Source organism: Aplosporella prunicola, assembly GCF_010093885.1.
Source record: "Aplosporella prunicola CBS 121167 unplaced genomic scaffold K452scaffold_28, whole genome shotgun sequence".
NCBI classification, from domain to species: Eukaryota; Fungi; Ascomycota; class Dothideomycetes; order Botryosphaeriales; family Aplosporellaceae; genus Aplosporella; species Aplosporella prunicola.
In genome coordinates this window covers 238312-259689 of record NW_022983556.1, presented here as the reverse complement: position 1 = coordinate 259689, position 21378 = coordinate 238312, and the positions used below count along the sequence as shown (strand labels likewise).

The window sequence follows — 21378 nt, the reverse complement described above, 5'->3', positions numbered from 1 at the left end:
GGTAAGTCGAGATCTGTTGTCGTACAACGGTAAGTATTTTCCATATACTCGAAAAGAAGGTGTTGTTAAAGATAACTCTTTTTTGTTTAACCGAGACAGAACAGATTCTGGGGGGAAATGTCTACAACTTAGTTATGTAGCCTTCTCTATTTTCACTTTGCTTACTACATGTCCACTTCTTAACCGCATATTAGGCTAAATTTATTGTGCCTACCAAGTATTCTTTATCTGGGTGGTTATAATCAACACGCAAAAGACGCGGGGCGTCAAACATAGACGAGGATAAAAAGACACGAAGATACTAAAATACTATACAATTACACGGGGAAATAGACATAGAAAGGTACAAGTATATTTCACATAGGTATAAGTGTGCAAAAGTGTAATAGTATGTATGCGCTCTATGTCTCTTTCACTCATACCTAGGACTTAGGCTTGTAGCTATATAAGGAGTAGTATGCTAAACATGGTTACTAAAACAACACGTACTAATTCATTATGCCTTTTAATAAAGAAAGATATCTGGTCATCGTATAATATTCTATAAATCGTCTCAGTACTTGTTGTACACTCTCACTGTGAAGACAACCACAATCATCTTGGATCCTCTTGAACTGCACCTTCGGCTGATTATTTAGCGAATTGCACCTATATGAAGGTTTGAGCCCTGACGTCGGTTCCCGCAGATGATGAAAACAGTCAAGCGCAGGCAGCAACCGATGACGTTGATCGACAGGGTCTCATGGCCCACTTAAGTGGATTTCTGATTTATAAGTTCACCACTCCCGCTGCCAGCTGTCACCCCTACGCCTCCCAATATCTAGAAATGGACACGTATAATCCATCCTCATGGGGCGAACGGCCTTTCGACTTGTTCATACTGGTAAACTCAGTCTGTCTTTCGCAGAATGATTTGGCTGATCATCACAGGATGAGTTCGATTGGAGCTTGCCCAGCGATCAGGACCATCTCCAGTGGAACAAGCTGTGCCAGAAATTCTTGAGCTTGGGTGCAAAAGGCCGTGAAGTGAACTTCACCCGGCTCGACGATGCCTATTTGATGTGACTGACATGCCACGCACAGCCTTACTACGAGGGAGAATTTGACAGAGAATGGCCTCGCCCAACAGAGGAGCAAATCAGACGTATCAGGCCCTTACAGACCACCCAGGAACGCAGTGTCTACGGCGAAGCAATCTGGCTCCGTACTTGTTACCTCCAGGGCTCCGATCGCAGGCACGAGGCCATGTTGAGAAAAGTAGCAGAGACGGCGCCCCCGGAAGACGGTCCCTGTTCCCGCATCGAGAAGAAACACTGCGTCTTCGACGACAGTGACCGGTATGATTTTGGCGATGACTGGGCCCGCATCTTCACCCACATCCCCGAGCTAGTCTACCCAACGTTCGGCCCGGGAACGCTCGACCCGGAGAACTTGTCGGCGTTCTTTACTGGTGCCTTTGACGAATTGGCAGGGAAGATCGTTAACCACATATACCTCGTCGACGAGGAGGCTCTGCGCACTGGCCTGCTCAAAATCATCTGGTTTGACGCCTTTGGGAAAATGGCTTGGAGCAACTTTTTACCGCCCCAGTATCTGAACGACTTTTCGAGCTGGAGGGATGCCCTCGGTTTTTCGAACCTTGTGGAGACGACTATTGCCCATGATGACCCGAAATGCTGCCGAGGGACTCTATTCTCCAATGAAAGAGATTTGGAGCGTATGGTCTCGTGGAAGCCTGACAATTAAGTAATGCTAATGGTTCGATTTATGTCTGTTTGCGCGATGTACACTAAAACTGCCTATTTGTATATGCAAGAAACCTAATATTTGTTTTCAAGTCGTCTTTCAAGTGCTAGTCTGTGGTTTTCACAGACAATTTGCTGATCCAATGTAGCACCATAAACAAACATATTGACTAGGTTTTGTTTCCACTCCGCGCAAGCACAAATATCTCCGGCTATGAATCTAGCTTGACAGTGATGGACATTAGCAAAATAGATTGCTTGGGCAGTCTGTGGGAATTTGAAAGAAAGAGTTCCAGAATAGGACGATGATGCAAAAACAAGATCCGGGTAGATACCACGCGCAGCAACCAAAAACCTAAAAAGCACCACAAACCCCCCCACAGCTGAGCAAGATTCTAGAATCATGACAGCGCAGCCTCGGCATGACCATCCAGGGTATCGCAAGCCCAAGCCGCAGCATCCGAGCCAAGTTCCGGTCAGCAGGGCAGCGCCCAAAGCCAGCAGACACCCAACCACGCCACACAGCACGCGTCTTCCGCGACACCCTGCATTGTCACACAATGCAAAGGCGAGGAAGCATCGGGATGTAAGAGATGAGGCTGCACGCTCCGCCGCGCGGTCCGGGGTCATAGAAGCCAGCTCGGCTCTCGCCTGCTGGCCGACGAGGCGGTCGAATCTGCATGGCGTCTGCATGCATGTCTGCATGCATGGATACGACAGGCAGGCTGCCAGTGGGCGAGCGCGAGCTCGTTGTCGGCCCTTTGGCCTTGCGTTGAGATTTCCGGTCTTATAGCTAAGGTAAGCTTATTAGGCGCATATGCGCATGTGTTTGTGAGCTGTGAGCTGTGAGCTGCGAGTATCCGTCTGTGTTTCCCTGTTCCCGTCTTTCTCCCCTCGTTTCATTTGCGCTTCTTCGCACCTCAAAGTTGTCCTTGTCTTGTCTTTGCGCTTTGAGCCGCGTACCTACAGAGTGCGATTTGGAGAGCTGTTGAGTGTGTTCTGCGAGCTGTCAGGTCGTCTATAGAAGGTGCTATAAGCTTCCGCGCAAGGTGCTACCGGGACGTACTTCCCACGACCTACCTTTGGCCTGCTCTTCAGGATACTTCATCATACATCAATGGCGCATCCGCAAACCTCAACCGGCGCCTCGCGTGTCGGCCTTTTACAATTGCTCATTCTTGCAATTACATTCTGCGCAAATCGCGCAGCAGCAGACAACATATACGCCCCATTCTCGGGTGCGATCTACATCATCGGCGCAGACGGCTACCAGATAACCGGAGCCTCTCCTGCCGTCTGCCCCAACTATGCCTCAGAGAGTTGCAATAGCATCGGCTACTGGAACTGGTATTCGTCATCCCAACGTTCCTCTCTCTTTCTTGGTTTAGCAATCAAACAGCTAACATGATGGCTCTCAAGGTGTTGTCCTGCCGGACATACATGCTCCTACCTCAGCAACTCCAACGTCGTCGGATGCTGCCCCGCCGGGTCGTCCTGTTCAGGCGGCGTTGCCCCTGGCAGTATCACCACTGTCACCGTCACCGTGTACAACACGGCCACGACGACGGTCGTGCAGAACATTGCCCCGGCCTATGTCGCTCCGACCACGACTCAAGTCGTTCCACAGTGGGGTGGCTATTGCGCAACAATCACGGCCAACGGACCGGATTTACCGACGACAAGAGCGGGCGATTGTGGGACCATATTAGTGATCAATGAAGGCGTTGGTAAGAATGTGGGAAAGCGGATAGCTGTGTTGGTAGGGCTGATGCATTTGCTTGGGTGGGGATGATAGCGGCGTTTAGGTGAATGCACTGTTCTGATTACAATCCAGTCCTTTTTAGCGTTGGCTGGTTACAACGTTTTTCTCATAACGGTAAAGGTGTGCAAACGGCCATGCAAAACCTAGCCGGCTATACCGATCAACACCTTTTTGGCTGTCGGAAATTGCTGACTATCAAACGTTGTAACCAGTCTTGACTGTAGGCGTTTGGATATTTCGGAACGGGAACTTACGATTTACGAGTGTCAAGCATATTCCTTTTAGAAGAAAAGACGAGTTGTTCTGGTATGAAAGACACGACAACCAAGGAAAAATGGGACCAACGAATATCAATTCACTAGGTAGTCTTACAATAAAGAGTACTGTGACCATAAGCATTTCGAATAAGGGTGTTTTAATTCCCTCTTCTCATCTCGTTTTCTATGTCCTTGGGAACACTGACAAGACTGGGGATGCTGACGGCGTTGAGACGACGGAAAGCCTGAGCAAATAGAGTTAGTCTGTCATTCAGAATACAATTCTTAAACACTGTGACTATTCCAATCTGCCACTTCGGATATGAAAACACTCCAAACGCACCGACCAAGTAGTCATACTCCGCCAAGCTAATTCCTCTTTTACCATGCCCAGTTCCACTTCGCGGGCTCAAGGGTTCTCGGAATCCGGCATTGAGACCTACATTTACAATCGTGCTGTCGGCCACTTCATCATTCCACTTGTCTTCCACTTTCGTGATTTGGCCAGTGGAATCTGTGTAGATGCTGACAACCGATTTGATGGTGGTTGATGATTTGGCACCCTTGACAATATAGCGCGTCTTCAATTCCATGGTAATTGGGTTGCCGGATGAGGTAACTTCATACGAGAGGCGTTCAATCTGAGAGAAGGCGGTTTGGAGGCCATACTGGCAGAGCAGTTAACAGCAGATCGGCGAACAATAAAGTGACCCGTACCCATTGGGATTCAAACTCTTTCCTGCCTCGAACCTGAGTTAAGGGATCTTCGAAAACGGCATCATCGGACCAGAGGTTGAGCTTCCTCTGCGAGGCACGACCAGCGAAAAGGTCGAGCACGCTGCTGACAATGACTTTTTGGTCGCTAAGGAGTTCAACACCCGGGCCGGTCTTCATGTTGGCAGTGCTGATTTTGAGGTAGCCTGGCAATGACGTTTGTTATATCGCCTGGACTTGCTGACACACGGTGCATATGCTCACCCGTAGACATGTTTGTTTGCGAGAGGCGGGAATGTACGTCTTGTTGGTAATACAACAGCTCGTGCAATGATTCGGAGGGAACAAGGCGCGGTTGGTTAAACTGGAATTGGAAGTTGTAAGGGAGACGAGCGCCGACTGGTTTAAAGTATGGTCCGTTGCCCTTGGCGCGTCAGAGCGAACTGGTTGCCCGAAACGTCTAGCGGGTCTCCAAGAAAGTGGTGACGCAATCTCATCCCGTGTTCCTTTCGTCAACACGTGCAAGATGCCAAAGAAACCTCAAATGCCAACATGAGACAAACGAATAGTTTGGTGTCCGCTGTCAATCCGCCGTCAAAATAGCGGTGACGCCAGACCGCTTGCACTCATCAAGGTGCAAGAACTTGCTCTGCATATATGTTTTCCTTGAGCTCGATAAGACATCACCAGCCCTCTCATTCACCAAGTCGGATGGCATTGGAGATGACTTTCCTCGCTTCGCAAATGGCTAGGCGCATGTAGGACGGCGCGGACGCGACTCATCGTCCAAGGTCAGGCGGGCATTGTTGGATAGAGGGACATCTTAGACTCCTGCAGCGCAACGGAAGAGTCTGCAATGCGATTGAGATTGAAATTCATTGTACCAGTTGCACCTTAAAATGTGGTGTTTGATCGCCCCGCAGGACCACCGGTGACTCAAATAGAGCGCGGGTTTAACCGCGTAACTCCGTCGCGCGACCCGGACGCGTCGTCCACGACACGCTTGCCGCATCCACTTCACACAGCTTCATCTCGAACACCCCACTCCTCACCACTATGCCCAGGAAAGCCAAGCACGCTGAGGAGGAGCTCTTCGACGAGGAGCCGCCCACCTCCATCGATCCGTATGCCGTGCTCGGTGTTGACAAGGATGCAACGCCCGACAAAATCAAGAGCGCGTATCGCAAGGCTGCCCTGAAGCACCACCCAGGTAGTTCGATTTCACCAACAGTCCCGATCCTTCACTAACACTCCTCAGATAAGGCCCAGGACAAGGAAGACGCCCATGTCAAGTTCCAGGAAATTGCCTTTGCCTATGCTATCCTCTCCGACGAGAGACGTCGATCTCGATATGACAGGACCGGCCGCACCGATGAATCGGTCGACATCGAGGACGATGACTTCAACTGGGCAGACTTCTACAAGGCTCAGTTTGAGGATGTCGTGAACGAAGCGGCTATCGACAAGTTCAAGAACGAGTACAAGGGCAGCGATGAAGAAAAGGGTGACCTGATTGCGGCGTATAACAAATTCGAAGGAAACATGAACAAGATATACCAGGTCGTCATGCTCAGCAATCCGTTGGAAGATGAGGATCGTTTCCGTGGTATACTCGACGCGACAATCGAGGATGGCACCATCACTTCGCATAAGAAATACGCCGAGGAATCTGAAGCCAGCATTGAGCGTAGGAAGAAGTACGCTAGGAAGGAGAAGAAGGCGGCCGAGAAATATGGAAATGAGCTGAACGAAAAGAAGAAGTCGAAGAAGGCAAAGGGTGACGGCGACCTTGGCGACTTGGCAGCACTTATCCAACAGCGGCAAAAGGGCCGTGCCTCTACTTTCCTAGATAATCTCGAGGCAAAGTATGCCCCGAAGAAGAGATCCACTCCGATGGATGAACCATCCGAGGAAGCCTTCCAGCGGACCGCATCACGAGCCAAGAAGGGCAAGAAATGAGTGAGATTCCGACTCAGGTTCAGATAGGCTGGGTTCTTATGTCTCGCCAGCGATGCCACGGTTCCTCTGGCGATTAACCCATCTATCCTTTGTTTTACGAGTTAACGAGATACCATAACGTGCATACGCGCGCCGGGTTGGTTGGTGGACCTTTACTAGAACCATCGTACCAGGAAATCGGCCAATGATCCGTACGGATTCACAATAAAATTTTCTCAGGAATTCTTTCACGTGCCGAAGAACTTCTACCCCTGCGTGCCACGAGAAGAACACGGCCCACACGTTGGGATCCGAGTTTGATCTCCGCATTCTTGGTACGTCATTGTGCAGAACTCTCCTCAACAACGTATGTTTATACAAACCTACGGGTGGCCGGGGAGAATGTGTTTCTTGGGTAGAGTCTTGGAAACCCTGGACGTTGGTCTTGTGGACTTCGCCTCTCAAGGGATCAAGGACGCAAGGAGATCAAGGTATGCGAGCGGCTTGTTATGTACTACCGCCTCAAGGGCTTTCATATCTGGCGCCAGAGTGCACATAGTGTTGCTTTAGCACTCATAAACTCACTTCTTGATAACAATTTTTGGCATCACTCCACAGTACGAGCACCTTCATCCTGACGATTTTTTTATCCTGTCCAATTCTTACAGCATTGGGATGAAGTCCTTCATCATCCTCGCTGTGGTTCAGCTCGCTCTTGCGGCTCCGCAGCTTATCCCAAACGCTTCGTTCGATTGTCAATGCAATATTCCCGCGTGTCCTGCCGATGAGCCACAGGTACTACTGTCGCGCATTTTGTGACATTTCAAATCTAATGCTTTGACAGCGTTGTCTATGTGAGAATCAAGCAGCTCTAGAATGCTGGGAGTATCAAAGCATCGGAGGACAGAACTGTCCTAGTCCTACACCAAGGGCAGGTTGAACCCAAAGTCACTTTGCAAAAGCAGACTGTTTCGTGTCCATTTAACATGGGTCTTTCCGGCACTTCCGTCTAATACCGTATAGGTCTGCACTTCGGCTGGAAACAGCACCGCATTGCCACCTCCAAAACCTACGCCAAGTTGCGAATGCGAGCAGAAATTCTGCCTCCAGTCATGGCCCGGAGTAAGCTGGCAACTGTGTCAATTGATTCCAATTGCTCATATTTCTAGTCTTGTTACTGCGCGAATCAAAATAAGCTCGACTGCTACTACAAGTGTGGCGGTACCTATCCTGAGCTCCAGGTACGTTGAACGCCCAAAAACCACATCTGCGCTCCTCCATCAGGAGCCTGACCTTTCCTACAGTCTTGCCCCACACTCAACAGCAGGCCGCCTCCCTCCAGCGTCGTTCCCAGCCCCGACGTCCCAACATTCCCCGTCAACAGCACCCCAACGACACCTCTGGGGCTCCTTCCAAGCAACCCCCTGACGGTCCCAACACCCGACAACTCCGGCAACGCCTACCCCTGCAACATCATCGACTTGGGCTACGACCCCTGCGCCGGCGTAGGCAACTACCACTGCCTAGCATACGAAGCGGAGATCGAATGCAAGCCCAGCGGCTGCGGGGTATACTGCACCAACGACCAGAACCCCATGACGATGATCATCGACCTGTTCTTCCCCGTCGTAACCAGCAGCAGCAGCAGCAGCAGCAACGACGGCATCAACACCGAGTACACGACGAGCACGAGCACGGCCATCAGCATCCGCACCAGCCTAGCCTCGGCGTCGTTTCTGGCGCCGGAGGCCTTGACCCCGGCGCCGGCTTCCGTGTTGGTTGCTGAGCCCACGACTGAGACGCTGCCGACGTCGACCCCGCCTGTCTTCCCGACCCCAGATACTCTTATCCCTAATGCGGCTCTGCCGAATGCGTTTAGGTCCCCCTATCGCCATTCCTGGGTTGCGCCGCCGGTCCTCCCGTTCGAGACCCCGGATGCTCCTGTACAGACTCCTGACGTCGCTGTGCAGATGCCCGATACCTCGGAGTTCTCTCAGGACTCATCGGAGGTCTCGGCGGAGCCTACCGATTCTATGGACATGGAATGGTAGAAGCTACATCTAGCGGGTTATGAAGACGAGGTTATAATTTTCATTCTAAAGGGGTCAAATTTGAAGGGTGGGATTTATTCTTATTCTTAGTGTGCCGTGAGCAACGCTGTTTTATTGGCTGAAATGGTGGGTTGTTCCATTTGGGCAATTTCCTCTTTTCATAACTTGTTATGTGAGTGTGACTTGATTTGTTTTACCATGTTTGGATGTTGAATTACTGGTAAACTGCAACTTAATGAGACAAGTAAGCTGAAATGTCTGGCTTTGCTGGTATTTGACCGTGACTTCTCTGTATGTCACGATACCTGTGCTTCAGGCGTTCTAAGGAACGCATGGGGGCGACTTTTAAACATGACATGGTTATTCCCATATCCATAGAAGAAACAAATTCTCTAGTCTCCTTGTTGTCCGTATAAGTCTGTTGTTAGCGAGCTTTGACCGAAATGTACCACTTAGTATTTATGGAACACGGCAGTGACGATCATCACCAACTCTGCTAAACGACGATGAAGATTATCATCAAAATGACAAAAAAAGTAGAAATTGAATATGAACTGAATGAATACCGATCTTTGAATCGGCATTGTCTTCTCGTGTTGTTATGAATAGCGTCATTATAAATATATCTTGTACATTTACATTTGTATATGTTTGAGCATTCTCAGGGCCGGTTAACAACAGCGGAACAACTTCATGCGTACCTAAAAACGAATGTTTCATGGAGGTAAAAGCTTTTCATATACCTTTGTAGACCCTATCGAATCAGAGTCCAAACGGATCTTCATCCAGTTGAAAGTCCATGACAGCCATAGGCACAAACACTTCCTTACGGCGTGTTGACGGCGTACGTGATCATTTCAATCAGTTTCAAGAACAGTCAAAATATTGTCATAAATAGCACACACCGTCATGAACAAACAAAGACTCGTGTGTATTATGGCCGTCGCCGGCTCGTACAAAAGTGCTACAAGGGATCGCTACCAGAGACAATCTCCCCATTACAGGTCGTGCTTCATTACTCATAGTACAGCTCAATACTCTCCCTTCCAACCTCAACCATCCAAAGATTGCTTTCCACTAAGCGAGTGCTTTATGCTTTGACCAAGTATGTCGTTGGTTGAACACAGCGATCTGGTGTTTTGCAGAAAAAGCTCATCAATTTAACTCTTTCCCGCAAAACCGTTTTGTTGCAGAATAGCAGCTGCCTGTTCCACGGAATAGCCGATGAAGACCGGGCCTGTGAATACCATTTGTGGCGGGCTCGGTCTGTTCTGCGCATCATTCGGGCCAGAAACCGGTTGGATGAATGCCGGACCATCTGTCTGAGGCGTTGGACGAGTCGTTTGTGCGTCCGGCTGCGGGATGGTCGGTTCAGGTTTCGCTGTCGCGGAACCACGCATTTTCATATGGTCAAATGGACATTTTGCCGGTTTGACCTCAGGGGCGGGCTCTCGCACTGGCTCAGGTACAGGTTTAGACGGAGGGCCTGCACCCACCTTCGCTGGACCGAACGGACACTTCGCGGGTTCAGGTACAAGCCCAGGGGTAGGCTTAGGTGGGGGACCATCTCCCATCTTTGTATGGTCGAACGGGCATTTTGTGGGCTTAGGCTCTGGGGCAAACTCCTGGGCTGGTGAGGCGGTTGGTAGGGAGTCTTCTGATTTTACGCTAGGAGCCTTATTGTATCTTGCTGGCACTGTGATCCCCCAAGGACGGCTGGGTGACTCGCCCACACGAACATCTTTCAAGGGCCGATCGAAATGTGGCTTTCGCTCCTCTTCCTCTGGTAGCGGCTGCTCCGGATTAGGTAATAAGTCTGGCGATAGTTCGCCGCCAGCTTGAGCGCTCGTGCTGACAGTCTTGGCCCATTTCGCAACTCTACCCTGGGAAGTAGATTCCAGGATGGCTTCCTCGTCCTCGGCGGGCTCAGTTGGTAGCATCGGTTGGTGCTTTTCACCCAACCCCTTTATCATGCTGACGAGATTGCCGTACTTCGCATCCAGTTCGCGGATGCTATCGGCATTACTCTGGAATCGCTTGACGCAAATCTCATGGCTTCGAGGCAATTCGTGTTTGTGAGTCTCAAAGTATTTAGCAATTTCCTCTGGAGAGTGCTGGTCCATGAAGCGAATTGGACATATAGGACCGTTCGATCCTGCAACTGACGGCTCCGGAGACTGGCCCTCGATGCCGCATATCTCAGCTCGAATAGGGTCGTTGAACGAAGACCGTTTTGATCGCATCGCGTGTGGCAGAATTCTAGAGTGCGAGCTTCTTGGGGTTCCTATGCTTCCTCTTCCACTTAAAGAGCGTCCTCGAGCACTCGGAGTGGCAAAAGGGCAACCAAGCTTGCTGGGCGTACCAGGTGTGGTAAAGTCCCTTTCGAGACCTGCGGCAGAAGCCGCTTGACGAAGGCTTTCCAGCTTCGAGATCCTTTCAGATGCGCGATCACCCGATGTCCCGTTCCAGATCTTGACCCCGTCTGAGTCTTTCCGCGGTCGGTAGTTCTTCAGCTGATCTCGCGCGCGCTCCGCTTGATTGATTATGTATGCGCCCGTCCTTCTATCTCCGTCTCTGCTTTGCGCAAGTGCATCAAGCCAATCTATAGGACCGGCTTGGCCGTGTCTTTCGACTTCTTCCAGGCTTTGGACAAACACTTTGTGGTCCTGGATAGCGATGTCCGGAGTGAAGCGTTTGAGGAGATCGAGGTACTACAGAAGACTAGTCAGTCAAAGATCAGAGTTCTCTCTGCGACGAGCGAGGTAGACGTGGGGTCCAAGGTCAGAGTCAATTTGAAACTCGTCAGCGCTGCCAGGCAGCTACAGGTCTAGAGCTAAAGGTTGTTTCATCCTATTGGGGGAAGGAGCGAGCGTGTATGGGAAGCAAAGAGAGCATGGTCCAGAAGTTCTGGGCCAAACATACCTGTTGCTTGGCCCACGAGAGCTTGTTTTCCAACTCGCGGTGCTGCTCGTAGAGGATCCTGTACTCGGAGGAGAGGGCATCGAAGCCGACGGCAAGCTGCTCGACAAGCTGCCCCGGGGTCGCGTCGCCATTAACAGCCATGTCTCGTCACGCCAGTGGTGGTGGGCTGAGAGTCTTTTTATGGCAGGCTAGATCCGTGATCGGACGGAATCAGGAAGAAGGCTTGGCTGGTAAGCAGACTATGGGGGAGCCGGCGTTCAGCGCAAAGCTGTCACATCTGGAGAGAGGGCAAGCAGCGTAATCTCCACAGCGGGTGGCGATCACGCTCACGGTAGCTCTGGGAGTGCTTGGGACGAGGGGTGGACAGCGACAGCTCCGGTGCGATCCATGAGTTGCGCCGAGGAAGGCGCCGGCCGAACGCAATGCGCCTGCGTCAACCCGCCAAGCCTTCCCCAACACGCTCCCGTCAACCATACTTCCGCACCGAGCCTCAAAGGTCGTACGCAAGCACATGTCGCACCTGTAGACCGGGTCTGTGCAGCTTGCAAACGTCGTCCACAATCATCTCGTTTGTTCTCACTAATCCCTACGTTCGCTTCCCCCCAGCGCATTTCCTCCCGTCTCGTGTCCACACCCGTTCTCTTTCTTCGCTGTCCTTTGCGCCATGTCGGCTTCTCTGCACCTGTCTCAGCTCCGGAAATGGATGCTCATGTCCCCTCCCATACAATGGACCATTCAACACCTCCGCGAGCTTCTCATAGGTGCCTTGCGACAGGGTCCCATTCCCCAGCATGTGGCTTTCGTCATGGACGGGAACCGGCGTTTTGCTCGCACCCATCACATCGAGACTGTTGAGGGACACAATCTGGGCTTTGAGGCCTTGGCAAGAGTACGCGCCTAAACTGCCATGTGCTCGTACCATACTGACGGGCACCAGATCTTGGAAGTCTGCTACAAATCCGGCGTCAAGGTCGTCACCATCTACGCTTTCAGCATTGAGAACTTCAAGCGCTCCAAGTACGAGGTGGACGCGCTGATGGACATGGCCAAGGTCAAGCTGTCGCAGCTCGCTCAGCATGGAGAGCTGCTGGACCGCTACGGCGCAAGCGTCCGGATATTAGGGCAGCGAGATCTTGTCAAGCCCGACGTGATCGAGGCCATGGAAAGGGCGCAGGACCTGACGAAGCACAACAAGCGGTACGACCGACTTCTTAGCTAAGATTTTGTTTGCGCATACTGACCTCCGCAGTGCCATTCTGAACGTCTGCTTTCCTTACACTTCCCGCGACGAAATCACAACTGCCATTCGCTCCACCGTCGTTGACTACAGCAAGCCATGCAAGCCTCCTCTCCGCCGCCCCTTCTCCGAAGGTCACATCACGCGCAACATCCGTGCGCGCAATCTCGCTCCAGTCTCCGAAGAAGACACCGTAGACACGGCCCACAACTTCACTACCGATGCCACAATCTCGGATGTTGCCTCGACCAATTCCATGACGCTCATATCGACCGATGGCAAGGACCCGGAGAAGTTTGGCAGCGATGTGACAGCCAATTACCTTGACCCAGAGACTATCACGGCACAAACCCTGACGGACCACATGTTCACTGCCGGTAACCCGCCGCTGGATTTATTGATTCGTACTTCCGGTGTGGAGCGCCTGAGCGACTTCATGCTGTGGCAGTGTCATGAAAATACCTCCATCGTGTTCCTGGATTGTCTCTGGCCCGAGTTTGATCTGTGGCAATTCTTGCCCGTGTTGGTGGAGTGGCAGTGGCGGAAGCGCAAGATTGAGGAGGAAGAGAGAAGCAGGCTGAGAGTGAAGGTTGCTTAAAATTCTGAGCATGTCGGTGAGCGACGTTGTGTGCATTATTGCGTGGGGAAGAAGTTGCCTTGATACCCAGAGTCAGGACGGGAGTAAACGGGGAAGTAAAATCATTTGCTATGCCCTCCAGGGCTGACACAAGCGAATAGCCAATTGTTTCATACAAATTTCTAGTCACATCTTTTTCTTTCCAAGATTATGTACTTAAATATGCATCTCTTGGTTTTGCAGGATTGTCTTGCATTAGAGTTGAGACAAATGTGGTGAAAGCCTTGTACTTTCGCCATAACTTAGTAGGTCTATAGCTCGTTTTCTATTCAAATTTCCATTTGGTCTTTCAGGTTCGTCTAGGGTATCAAGCATCATTTCTTTTTGTTTTCCGCCATCCACGTCCGCACAGCTTTGGCACTGTCGTGCGCTGCTCTAAACACTTGGCTTTGTTAGATTCATGATCGACATGGAAACAAAGGTACTTACATTGCCTTTCATTTTCATCCAATCCTCTCAGGAAATCTGCCCCCTCCCCCAGTGCGCCTCGAGGATTATGCGCCTGATCCGCAATCACCTTTGAGCGCATTTTAAAGCTCTATAACAGACATTGCGGTCAGCTCAATTTCACTATGCAAACAACAGCAAACAGCGGCAACACTGAACATAAATCAAGGATACGCACATCGGCCAAAATTTCACCCAGCTCTTCTTCTTCGAACAGCTCAAGCATGCGTGCGCCCAGAGCATAGAAGTGGGGTGCTAGAGCGCGCAGATCTATGGTGCGTGGGTCTGCCTTCAAGGCATTCTGGACGCGGGTGCCGAGGGCGACGGGGAGATCAAGAGTTGCCATGGAGCCAGAAGCGGACGGTGCGCTAAGGTTGTCATCAGATCGGGCGAGGCTAGGGAGGTAAAGACAGGGAATGCAGCCTTACCTGACAGCGAGCATCTCACCCAGCCAGAGCGGTAGCTCAATCTTGGTGCCTTGCTTTATCTGCAGTTTGCCTTGTCAGCATGTGAGAAATTCAATTCGTGGTCGGCGGGAGCCTACATCTTGCCCAGCATTGCCGTCGAGGTAGCCCAACCCCGGTACGCTAAGTTCAAATGTGCATGGTACTTTCTAGACCCCTCTCATGTCAGATGCCGCAGATGAGCGGAACGGCGAGTGACGTACTTGCGCGTCGGTGAGGATGGCATCAATGTCGTAGTACGAGCTCATGGTTGAGGTAGGCGACTTGGGTAATTGTTCAGTACGCGTCTGTAGGAGTACGAAAAAGGAAGGCCAACGCGCTTCGGGCACGCGACGCGCGCAGATGACCCGAAGCGACGAAGAGATGAATGAAGGCAGGAAGACGGTAGAAACGAAAAGCAAAAGGAGAAGCAGTGCTACGACAAGGCTGACAGATATCGACAGAGGGGCTTTTGGAGCCTTGCCCAGTGAAGGAGAGGATTGCGTACCGCTTGACTGCCTGGCCACGAGCACACGGCTTAAAACCGGCACGGAAGCCTTTCTGCTGACCCAAACAACTCAATCCCAGCTTTGCACAGCAGTAGTTTGCTTTCCCAAGCTCTTCTTCCGGCCGGCAAACTGCTTTCCAGCGATTGGTGTTGCGAGTCGACACTCGTCAATCAGCATTGCCGCGGCGTTCGCCGCCTCGAGGTGCGCCGAGCTTCTGGCACTCCCGTCATAGCTTCCCCCAGGCCTGAGCCACCCAACCTCTGGCCAGACGCAACGTCAACGTTGTCAGCCGAACTCAACATCTCCCACCGACCCCTTGGCAGCAGGACACGGTTGCTTGCAGACGAGCTCAAGCTCCCCCTTTCCTATTTGTCGATGCGTTTCGGCTGCCCTTAGTCCCTCGCCACGGACAACACACGACCGTCGTACAGCCTCGGAGCTGCTCACCGCGTTGACGCCCATCTATCTTGGATAGCTGACCAAGCTCCCGAACAATCCATCGCCATCCAGTCGCACGCCTCCTTCCTCACCCAAGCCTCGCGCGGCCCCTCTCGACACTTGCCCCTCACCCAGAGCTGCCGCCATGGCGGGCTTTGACCGGATAGGGCAACTCATAAGCGCCGGCGATGGCCTCAACGGCGCAGACATATCACGCGCAACGTCGCCCGGTGCAGACTGGCAGGACAGCAATGGAGAAGCCAACGGCAAGGAGAGGCCGCCCCGCAACCGCCCCCGGACCTTCCCTTACACCAAGTACCTTCCCTACGAGGCCGAGAATGACGCCGACAGGTTAGAGAATCTCGACACTTGCATAAAGCAGCTTTATATTGCGGTATCTGCTGGGGATTTCTCGCCGGGCGCGGTGCACTGGACGAGGGAAATTCGGGGATGGCTGTCGCTGAAGTTCGACCTGCCGCGCGAAACGCGGGTCAAGCTGATCCGGCTCTACTATGAGCTTGCGTTAGCTCCCGGGCTAGACTACCTTGTAGCAGAACGCTTTGCCAGCATGTTCATGGTCCTCACCAAGTAAGTCTCGTTGAATCTAACTTCCTAGTTGCAATTGATATTTACATAGGTTCCATCATAGGCGCAAACACTATCTACGACCCGGTAGAGACCTCGCTTTGGATTGGAGACCGCTTTACAAGGAACTCAAGCTATTCGTGCTCCCGTCTGAATCTGGAGCAACCACTCTTACGAATGTTAAGCGCAATATCCGAACGATCACGAAGCTATGTACTTTCGCGCAGTTGTACTTCGACCCGAAGGAGATTCCCGCAATGCTCGAAGAGATCCTGCCGTTCTTCAGCACCTCGTTCGCCGAAGGTGCCTATGTGGTCGTAGGACTGCTGAATTTGATCTTGCCTACCACACCGGCTCCCGCAGACCGTCCGGATCTACAACCGCAACACTTTCTACCGACTTTCTTCCACTTATGGTCCATTGTGAACCGCTCCAAGCTGTTCGACGTACACCTTATCGACATCTGCTCGAGGCTCGCGCGCGATCAATTGCCCTCGAAAGCCGTTCCTTTCAGTGAATATGGACTCTTTACGAGGGACCAGTCTCAGCTTATCTTCACCGCTATTCTTCGGTTGCTGGAGATTCCGGTTGGGCAGTCCACATCTCCATACAGTTCGACCGTGGATATCAGCGCGGGCCTGGCCATTATGCTAGATAGGGATTTGCGCAAGCACCCCGTCGCACACCATATCGCTAGATGGATAGTGATGTCCCTGTCTCCGGCCTGTCTTGACAAGCCCGATTCCATTCTGGCGAACCTTGAAGGTGTCATACAGGCGATCGAGACATTTTACCATCCGTCGAACTCTGGCGGCTGGACGAGGACTCTGTCGCAACTTGTCTACTATCTTGCAGATTTCTTCGTCATGCGTTGGAACCGCGAGCATAGCGGCGAGATGGAGGTTCCAGAAGAGCGCCGACTCAACGATGCGGTTAAGAAGAGGTTCGTCTTGTGTTTGAGAGACGTCATCTTCATGGGTATTTTTGCCAAGAGCGGGACTGCGATCAATTTCTCCCTGTCTACGCTTCAGTGTCTGGCCTACCTGGAGCCGAACTTGATTTTACCTGGTGCCTTGCAGCGTATCTATCCGGCTATGCAAGGCCTCGTTGAGGTTCATCGCACGATTTCCTCGATCAGAGCCTTGCACATGTTGTCCAAGACGATGGCCAGAACAAAGGGTTACCGTTGCCACATCACTACGCTTCTTAGTCTTGCGCTACCCGGTATTGATGCCAATGATTTGGAGAAGACATTGCACACATTGAGTTACATTCAGTCTGTGTCTTACATCATACCTTTCCATGACCTCACCAAGGAGAAGAAGGACGCCCCTGCAGTTCAGCATAAGGGTGCCGATTATTTGATGGCAGGCAATGGTGATATGGAAGGCCGTCGGTCGGGTGCCGAGACGCCAATGATAGAAGTCGCAGAGAGCAGCCCGGACTTGGCGCTTCAGTGGATATCTGGCCAGGTTGAACGTCTGGAAAGAGAAGGTGCCGGCATCGAATTTGACTACGAAACCGAACTCTCAAACCAGGAAGAAGAGGCTATTCTGAGGTCATCCACCACAGGGTTTGCTGAATTTCTCATAACCTTCCTCGGCCGGGTTTTCACGTTACTGGAGAATCTTCCTGATGCTTCCCGCGTTCGGAGCGGCTCTCCTGAGGAGAATGTGGTCAACACTCTGCCAGCGGCTTTTACTCCGCTTTTGGCTGCTCTTTCGCCAGAGTTGTTTGATGTCGCGCTCGACAAGATTGCGAACTTCGTAACAAACCACGTTATTCACCAGGCTCGGGATGCCATGGCTTTCATCTGCAATGGGCTTGTAAAGATCAACCCTCAAAAGACTTTGAAGCGCCTCTTGCCCGACCTTCTTGCTGGTATTCGTACCGAAATTGGGGAGAATGGTGCTGGCTCTACGAGAACTACGGGATCTGAAGTCCTACCTAAGGACAGAGCCCTTGTGTGGAACATCAGCTTGCTCAGTATGTGCGTCGTTCACGTTGGTGACGCTGTCTTGCAATACAAGAAGGAGCTTTTCGACATTGCGAAGTATATGCAAGATAACTGCCGTGGCATTCCAACTGTGCACGTCTCCAACTTCATTCATCATCTACTTTTGAACCTCACTTGCATCTACACGGTCGACTACGCTATTTTCGAGAAGGCAGACCTGGAAAGGGGTCTCACAACGAATGATTGGGGCAAGATTGGTGACGCAAAGAACATCACGGTCAAGTGGCACGTACCAAGTGCGGAATGCATAACCTTTGCAGTTGATCTGTTCGAAGCACAAGTCAAGAGCGCTATGAATTCTCTTAATGCGCTTACGAGCGACAACCCGCCCGTCAAGAGAGACGGTACGGGTAAGGAGTGGTCTGATGAGATGTCACGGAATCTAGTCCTACTCCGGTTAATCATCTCTGGTGTCTCTTGCCTCTTCGATTCAAAATACCCTTTCCCGAAGGACGCAAAGCCATCTAAGGACAATGATGTTGAAATGAAGGATTCCGACAACCAAGAAGCCGCCGAGGACGATGGAAACCTGGGCGAGGCTGATGATGATGAGGTCAGGCCAACGTTCCAATATGAGGTTGGCTATCCTTTGCCACGCGACAAGTCAAACGACCAATACCGCTTGTTGCACGAGCTTCGTCAGGAAGTTGGCCACACCCTTCATCGTATTCATCAGTTCCTCCTTGAGAGGCAGGAAGACGATGTTCCTTGTTTCAACTCGTTGTACAACGCCTACCGTTCCTGGTTCATCGACGTTGGTATTGAGAGGTCCGCGCATGTTCTTGACCGAGTCACTCGTTTGCTCACAGCCGATGAGCACCCCTTCAAAGTCAGTGGTCTCAGGAAAGAATACCCCCGACCTCTGCTTGTCAGGCGCGCATATGTATACCATTTGCAGCGTTTGCGGCACAATGCTAGCCCCAGGGAACGCACAGAACTCGAGGCCCAACTGCTTCTGGACCTCGCACAGTCTAGTGTCTCTCTGTACACGGAGATTCGACGCACCGCTCAGAGTGCAAATGAGTCAGCCGTCAAGTGCATCATCGGATCCAGACCTCTCGTCATTCCCCCTCTCCTCGAAGCGTTCGAAAAGGCGGTCAAGGAAAATGACTTCCCGCGCATCAAGGGTGCTATGTTCTCGTTATTGTTCGGAAGCCTTGCGAAGACGATTTCGAGAAACTGGAAATTCACTCCAGCGCTCATCAGGGCATTTATCGAGGTCACTGATGCCGACAAGCCATCAGTTCAAAAGTTGGTTTCCAATGCCACATTCCAAATTATGGATATGGGTAAGCCTTTAGAGCGTATGGTAATCCTCGACGAAGAGGTCGTCCAGGCTATTGTGAGCCACGTCAACAAAGACGAAATCGAGGGACTCAATCCGAAGGTATCGGCGAAGAGAGACGTGGTGAAGAAGAAGCGCAACAGGGTTGAGGCCAAGAAAGCGGAGCTGTCTGATGAGTTGGTGGAGTCGGCACGCAACTCACACTGGAAGAAGGCAATCCGGACTGCTACTGTTGTCATCAACCTTGGCATGCGCTTTGACAACATTGCGTCAGAGGGCATGATTGACCTCGCAACAAAGGGTTCGATTGATCCTCATCCCAGCTTGCGCGGTCTTTATGCAGGCGCCCTAGTTGGTTTCTTCCAACTCGTCCAGACTCGTGCTCTAGCAAGCCACAGCTACGAGCAATATCTTCTGCAAGAAGAACGCATCCCGGAAAAGATTGAAGTGCCGACACGTCCCGAGGACCCCTCATGGACAGGTGAATATTTGGCTAGCTTTGCAAAGCCCGAAGCGAGTTATTTTGTGGACTTCGATTACCCGGGCTGGCTGGTGTGGAACAAGACTATGCCAGCATTCGAGGTTGAGTCTAAGGGCCTCGGCTACGATGAGGTTGAGACCAAAGTTCGTACACAGATTGGTAAGATCTTGGACAGGAACTGGTTCTCTACCTACTTTGCCTACATGAAGCAAGAGCCGAGGGATTCGAGTTCAGATCGTTTCCGCATGTCAAGCGCCATCATGTTGACGCATGCATTTGAGTTGGTTTTCGCTGGCTTGACAACTGCGACGTTCGAAGACATCAAAGACCTTGCCCAGTCTGTCTATGGCGATGGAACTGACAAGCACCAACATAGAGCCACCGCCGAGATTATGGGCGCGCTTCTTTGCTGCGCGCCTGATCTGAAGAAAGAGCTTACTACCATGATCTGGGAGTATATCTTCCCACTGGTCAGTGGTATCTTCGAGAATGGTCTTACGCCCGAGAACTCTGGATACTGGGCGTCTTTTGTGCACATTGCTCTTCAAGGAAAGGATCCACGCAGGAGCTGGCCTCTAATTGATCGACTCGCGGCATTCCGTCTTGACATGTCATCGAGCCAGGCCTTCAAAGAGAGCTCCAAGATCAACCTTCTGCAGCAGTGTATTCTCGACTGCGGTTGGCACTTCCAATTGGCAAAGCCCATTCTCGAAGATTTCATGAACCATCTTGACCATCCGTACAAGGCTGTGCGAGAGGCTATTGGTCAGACTATTTCGAGCATCTACCACACCAGATACCACGAGTCGCATCCGAACGTCAAGACGCTTATGGAGAGGCAGAACTCTGCATCCTCCATCGGTGTCAGACCTTACCAGCCTGATGAGAAGTTCTCGGAAACCATTACGACTGTTTTCAACAGGCTCGAGCAATGGCGGAAAGAACGTACGCCTGGTGATCAAAACCCCACCTCGTACACTCAGGCTGGCAAGACCGTGTTGCTGTGGCTCGACTCTACACTCTCTTCGTACGAATGCACGCAGCTTGTGCCATTCTTCCCGAACGTCTTCATGGAGCAGTTACTGCACATGATGGATGTGAAGGAGGACCCGGAGCTGCAATCCCTTGCTTATCACGTCTTCCGTCATCTTCCAAACATCCCCCACCGTGCTGGCGAGGACGAAGAGTTCATCAATGCCATGATCCGCATTGGTCGTAACGCCTCGTCGTGGCACCAGCGCCTACGCATCCTCATCAACATCCAGGTCATCTACTTCAGACGCCTCTTCCTGATGACGCAGAACCAGCAGCAGGCTCTCTTCGATTGTGTCTCCGCCATGCTGGGTGACGCACAGCTCGAGGTCCGCCTTGGCGCACAGACAACCCTCTCCGGCATGATACGCTGCAGTCCCATCGGCTTCCGCAACCGCCAAGTCGACGACCTGCGCGCCCGCTTCACAGACATGCTGCGCAAGAACCCGCTGCCGAAGCGCCGTGCGCCAGGCACTCCGACGCCCGAACAGAACAAGCTCATGCTCGTCCGCCATGCCGCCGTTCTTGGTCTCGGCGCACTCATCCAGGCGTTCCCGTACACGAGCCCCCCGCCTGCGTGGCTTCCGGAGGTGCTGGCCACGCTGGCGCTCAAGGCTGCAGGCGACTCGGGAACGGTTGGCAAGAGCGTCAAGTCCATTCTCGCGGACTTCAAGAAGACCAGGCAGGATACCTGGCATGTGGATGTCAAGGTAAGTCTGGTTGTAATATGTGCTTGATGTTTTGGACTTGTGCACTAACTGGTATGTAGGCTTTCGAACCGGAGCAGCTGGAGGACTTGGAGGGCGTGCTGTGGAAGAGCTACTTTGCTTAGACGAGCGAGCGGCTCTTGTCATTTCGCGCTGAAGCATGCATGAATG

The 21378-nt window shown here is 51.9% G+C and overlaps 11 protein-coding genes across 11 annotated transcripts; 7 read left to right on the top strand and 4 right to left on the bottom strand.

Annotated features, from left to right (window-relative positions):
• The first annotated feature begins 812 nt into the window (after positions 1-812).
• On the top strand, positions 813-1813 carry K452DRAFT_291482 (uncharacterized protein). Its single transcript, XM_033541186.1, has 3 exons — positions 813-883; positions 931-1026; positions 1084-1813. The coding sequence occupies exons 1-3, from the start codon at positions 827-829 to the stop codon at positions 1744-1746; spliced, it is 816 nt and encodes a 271-aa protein (XP_033393382.1). The 5' UTR covers positions 813-826; the 3' UTR covers positions 1747-1813.
• Positions 1784-2415, bottom strand: K452DRAFT_100599 (uncharacterized protein). Its single transcript, XM_033534895.1, has one exon. The coding sequence runs from the start codon at positions 2373-2375 to the stop codon at positions 1821-1823; it is 555 nt and encodes a 184-aa protein (XP_033393381.1). The 5' UTR covers positions 2376-2415; the 3' UTR covers positions 1784-1820.
• A 188-nt stretch (positions 2416-2603) lies between these two features.
• On the top strand, positions 2604-3869 carry K452DRAFT_291480 (uncharacterized protein). Its single transcript, XM_033541185.1, has 2 exons — positions 2604-3092; positions 3165-3869. The coding sequence occupies exons 1-2, from the start codon at positions 2863-2865 to the stop codon at positions 3535-3537; spliced, it is 603 nt and encodes a 200-aa protein (XP_033393380.1). The 5' UTR covers positions 2604-2862; the 3' UTR covers positions 3538-3869.
• A 53-nt stretch (positions 3870-3922) lies between these two features.
• K452DRAFT_301838 (uncharacterized protein) lies at positions 3923-4752 on the bottom strand (the record flags this gene model as incomplete). The annotated part of the gene is made up of 4 exons (XM_033542503.1): positions 3923-4009; positions 4208-4432; positions 4482-4684; positions 4743-4752. The coding sequence occupies 4 exons, from the start codon at positions 4750-4752 to the stop codon at positions 3923-3925; spliced, it is 525 nt and encodes a 174-aa protein (XP_033393379.1).
• Positions 4753-5534: 782 nt separating this feature from the next.
• Positions 5535-6437, top strand: K452DRAFT_312257 (uncharacterized protein; the record flags this gene model as incomplete). The annotated part of the gene is made up of 2 exons (XM_033543543.1): positions 5535-5688; positions 5737-6437. The coding sequence occupies 2 exons, from the start codon at positions 5535-5537 to the stop codon at positions 6435-6437; spliced, it is 855 nt and encodes a 284-aa protein (XP_033393378.1).
• A 456-nt stretch (positions 6438-6893) lies between these two features.
• Positions 6894-8546, top strand: K452DRAFT_100540 (uncharacterized protein). The gene is made up of 6 exons (XM_033534894.1): positions 6894-7033; positions 7085-7211; positions 7261-7347; positions 7440-7538; positions 7586-7657; positions 7721-8546. Exons 2-6 carry the CDS (start codon positions 7092-7094, stop codon positions 8465-8467), a joined length of 1125 nt encoding a protein of 374 aa, XP_033393377.1. The 5' UTR covers positions 6894-7033; positions 7085-7091; the 3' UTR covers positions 8468-8546.
• Positions 8547-9343: 797 nt separating this feature from the next.
• Positions 9344-11769, bottom strand: K452DRAFT_291478 (uncharacterized protein). The gene is made up of 2 exons (XM_033541184.1): positions 11390-11769; positions 9344-11178 (listed from the first exon to the last, which is right to left on the bottom strand). The coding sequence occupies exons 1-2, from the start codon at positions 11528-11530 to the stop codon at positions 9628-9630; spliced, it is 1692 nt and encodes a 563-aa protein (XP_033393376.1). The 5' UTR covers positions 11531-11769; the 3' UTR covers positions 9344-9627.
• Positions 11770-11856: 87 nt separating this feature from the next.
• Positions 11857-13598, top strand: K452DRAFT_291477 (uncharacterized protein). Its single transcript, XM_033541183.1, has 3 exons — positions 11857-12278; positions 12327-12586; positions 12639-13598. Exons 1-3 carry the CDS (start codon positions 12054-12056, stop codon positions 13222-13224), a joined length of 1071 nt encoding a protein of 356 aa, XP_033393375.1. The 5' UTR covers positions 11857-12053; the 3' UTR covers positions 13225-13598.
• Positions 13578-14422, bottom strand: K452DRAFT_301833 (uncharacterized protein; the record flags this gene model as incomplete). Its single annotated transcript, XM_033542502.1, has 6 exons — positions 13578-13645; positions 13693-13801; positions 13889-14078; positions 14139-14197; positions 14255-14323; positions 14378-14422. 6 exons carry the CDS (start codon positions 14420-14422, stop codon positions 13578-13580), a joined length of 540 nt encoding a protein of 179 aa, XP_033393374.1.
• Positions 14331-15070, top strand: K452DRAFT_100470 (uncharacterized protein). Its single transcript, XM_033534893.1, has one exon. It carries the CDS (start codon positions 14421-14423, stop codon positions 14892-14894), a length of 474 nt encoding a protein of 157 aa, XP_033393373.1. The 5' UTR covers positions 14331-14420; the 3' UTR covers positions 14895-15070.
• A 175-nt stretch (positions 15071-15245) lies between these two features.
• On the top strand, positions 15246-21332 carry K452DRAFT_235539 (uncharacterized protein; the record flags this gene model as incomplete). The annotated part of the gene is made up of 3 exons (XM_033537443.1): positions 15246-15688; positions 15750-21210; positions 21270-21332. The coding sequence occupies 3 exons, from the start codon at positions 15246-15248 to the stop codon at positions 21330-21332; spliced, it is 5967 nt and encodes a 1988-aa protein (XP_033393372.1).
• Positions 21333-21378: the final 46 nt, after the last annotated feature.

Coding starts and splice junctions, on each gene's coding strand:
- K452DRAFT_291482 (XM_033541186.1), top strand. CDS start 827: ATGGACACGTATAATCCATCCTCATGGGGCGAACGGCCTTTCGACTTG. Junction 884..930: donor CTTTCGACTTGTTCATACTG/GTAAACTCAGTC, acceptor TGATCATCACAG/GATGAGTTCGATTGGAGCTT. Junction 1,027..1,083: donor TGGGTGCAAAAGGCCGTGAA/GTGAACTTCACC, acceptor TGCCACGCACAG/CCTTACTACGAGGGAGAATT.
- K452DRAFT_100599 (XM_033534895.1), bottom strand. CDS start 2,375: ATGACCCCGGACCGCGCGGCGGAGCGTGCAGCCTCATCTCTTACATCC.
- K452DRAFT_291480 (XM_033541185.1), top strand. CDS start 2,863: ATGGCGCATCCGCAAACCTCAACCGGCGCCTCGCGTGTCGGCCTTTTA. Junction 3,093..3,164: donor AGCATCGGCTACTGGAACTG/GTATTCGTCATC, acceptor ATGGCTCTCAAG/GTGTTGTCCTGCCGGACATA.
- K452DRAFT_100540 (XM_033534894.1), top strand. CDS start 7,092: ATGAAGTCCTTCATCATCCTCGCTGTGGTTCAGCTCGCTCTTGCGGCT. Junction 7,539..7,585: donor GCCTCCAGTCATGGCCCGGA/GTAAGCTGGCAA, acceptor TCATATTTCTAG/TCTTGTTACTGCGCGAATCA. Junction 7,658..7,720: donor GTACCTATCCTGAGCTCCAG/GTACGTTGAACG, acceptor CCTTTCCTACAG/TCTTGCCCCACACTCAACAG.
- K452DRAFT_291478 (XM_033541184.1), bottom strand. CDS start 11,530: ATGGCTGTTAATGGCGACGCGACCCCGGGGCAGCTTGTCGAGCAGCTT. Junction 11,179..11,389: donor TCTCGTGGGCCAAGCAACAG/GTATGTTTGGCC, acceptor AGTCTTCTGTAG/TACCTCGATCTCCTCAAACG.
- K452DRAFT_291477 (XM_033541183.1), top strand. CDS start 12,054: ATGTCGGCTTCTCTGCACCTGTCTCAGCTCCGGAAATGGATGCTCATG. Junction 12,279..12,326: donor GCTTTGAGGCCTTGGCAAGA/GTACGCGCCTAA, acceptor GACGGGCACCAG/ATCTTGGAAGTCTGCTACAA. Junction 12,587..12,638: donor CTGACGAAGCACAACAAGCG/GTACGACCGACT, acceptor TGACCTCCGCAG/TGCCATTCTGAACGTCTGCT.
- K452DRAFT_100470 (XM_033534893.1), top strand. CDS start 14,421: ATGGTTGAGGTAGGCGACTTGGGTAATTGTTCAGTACGCGTCTGTAGG.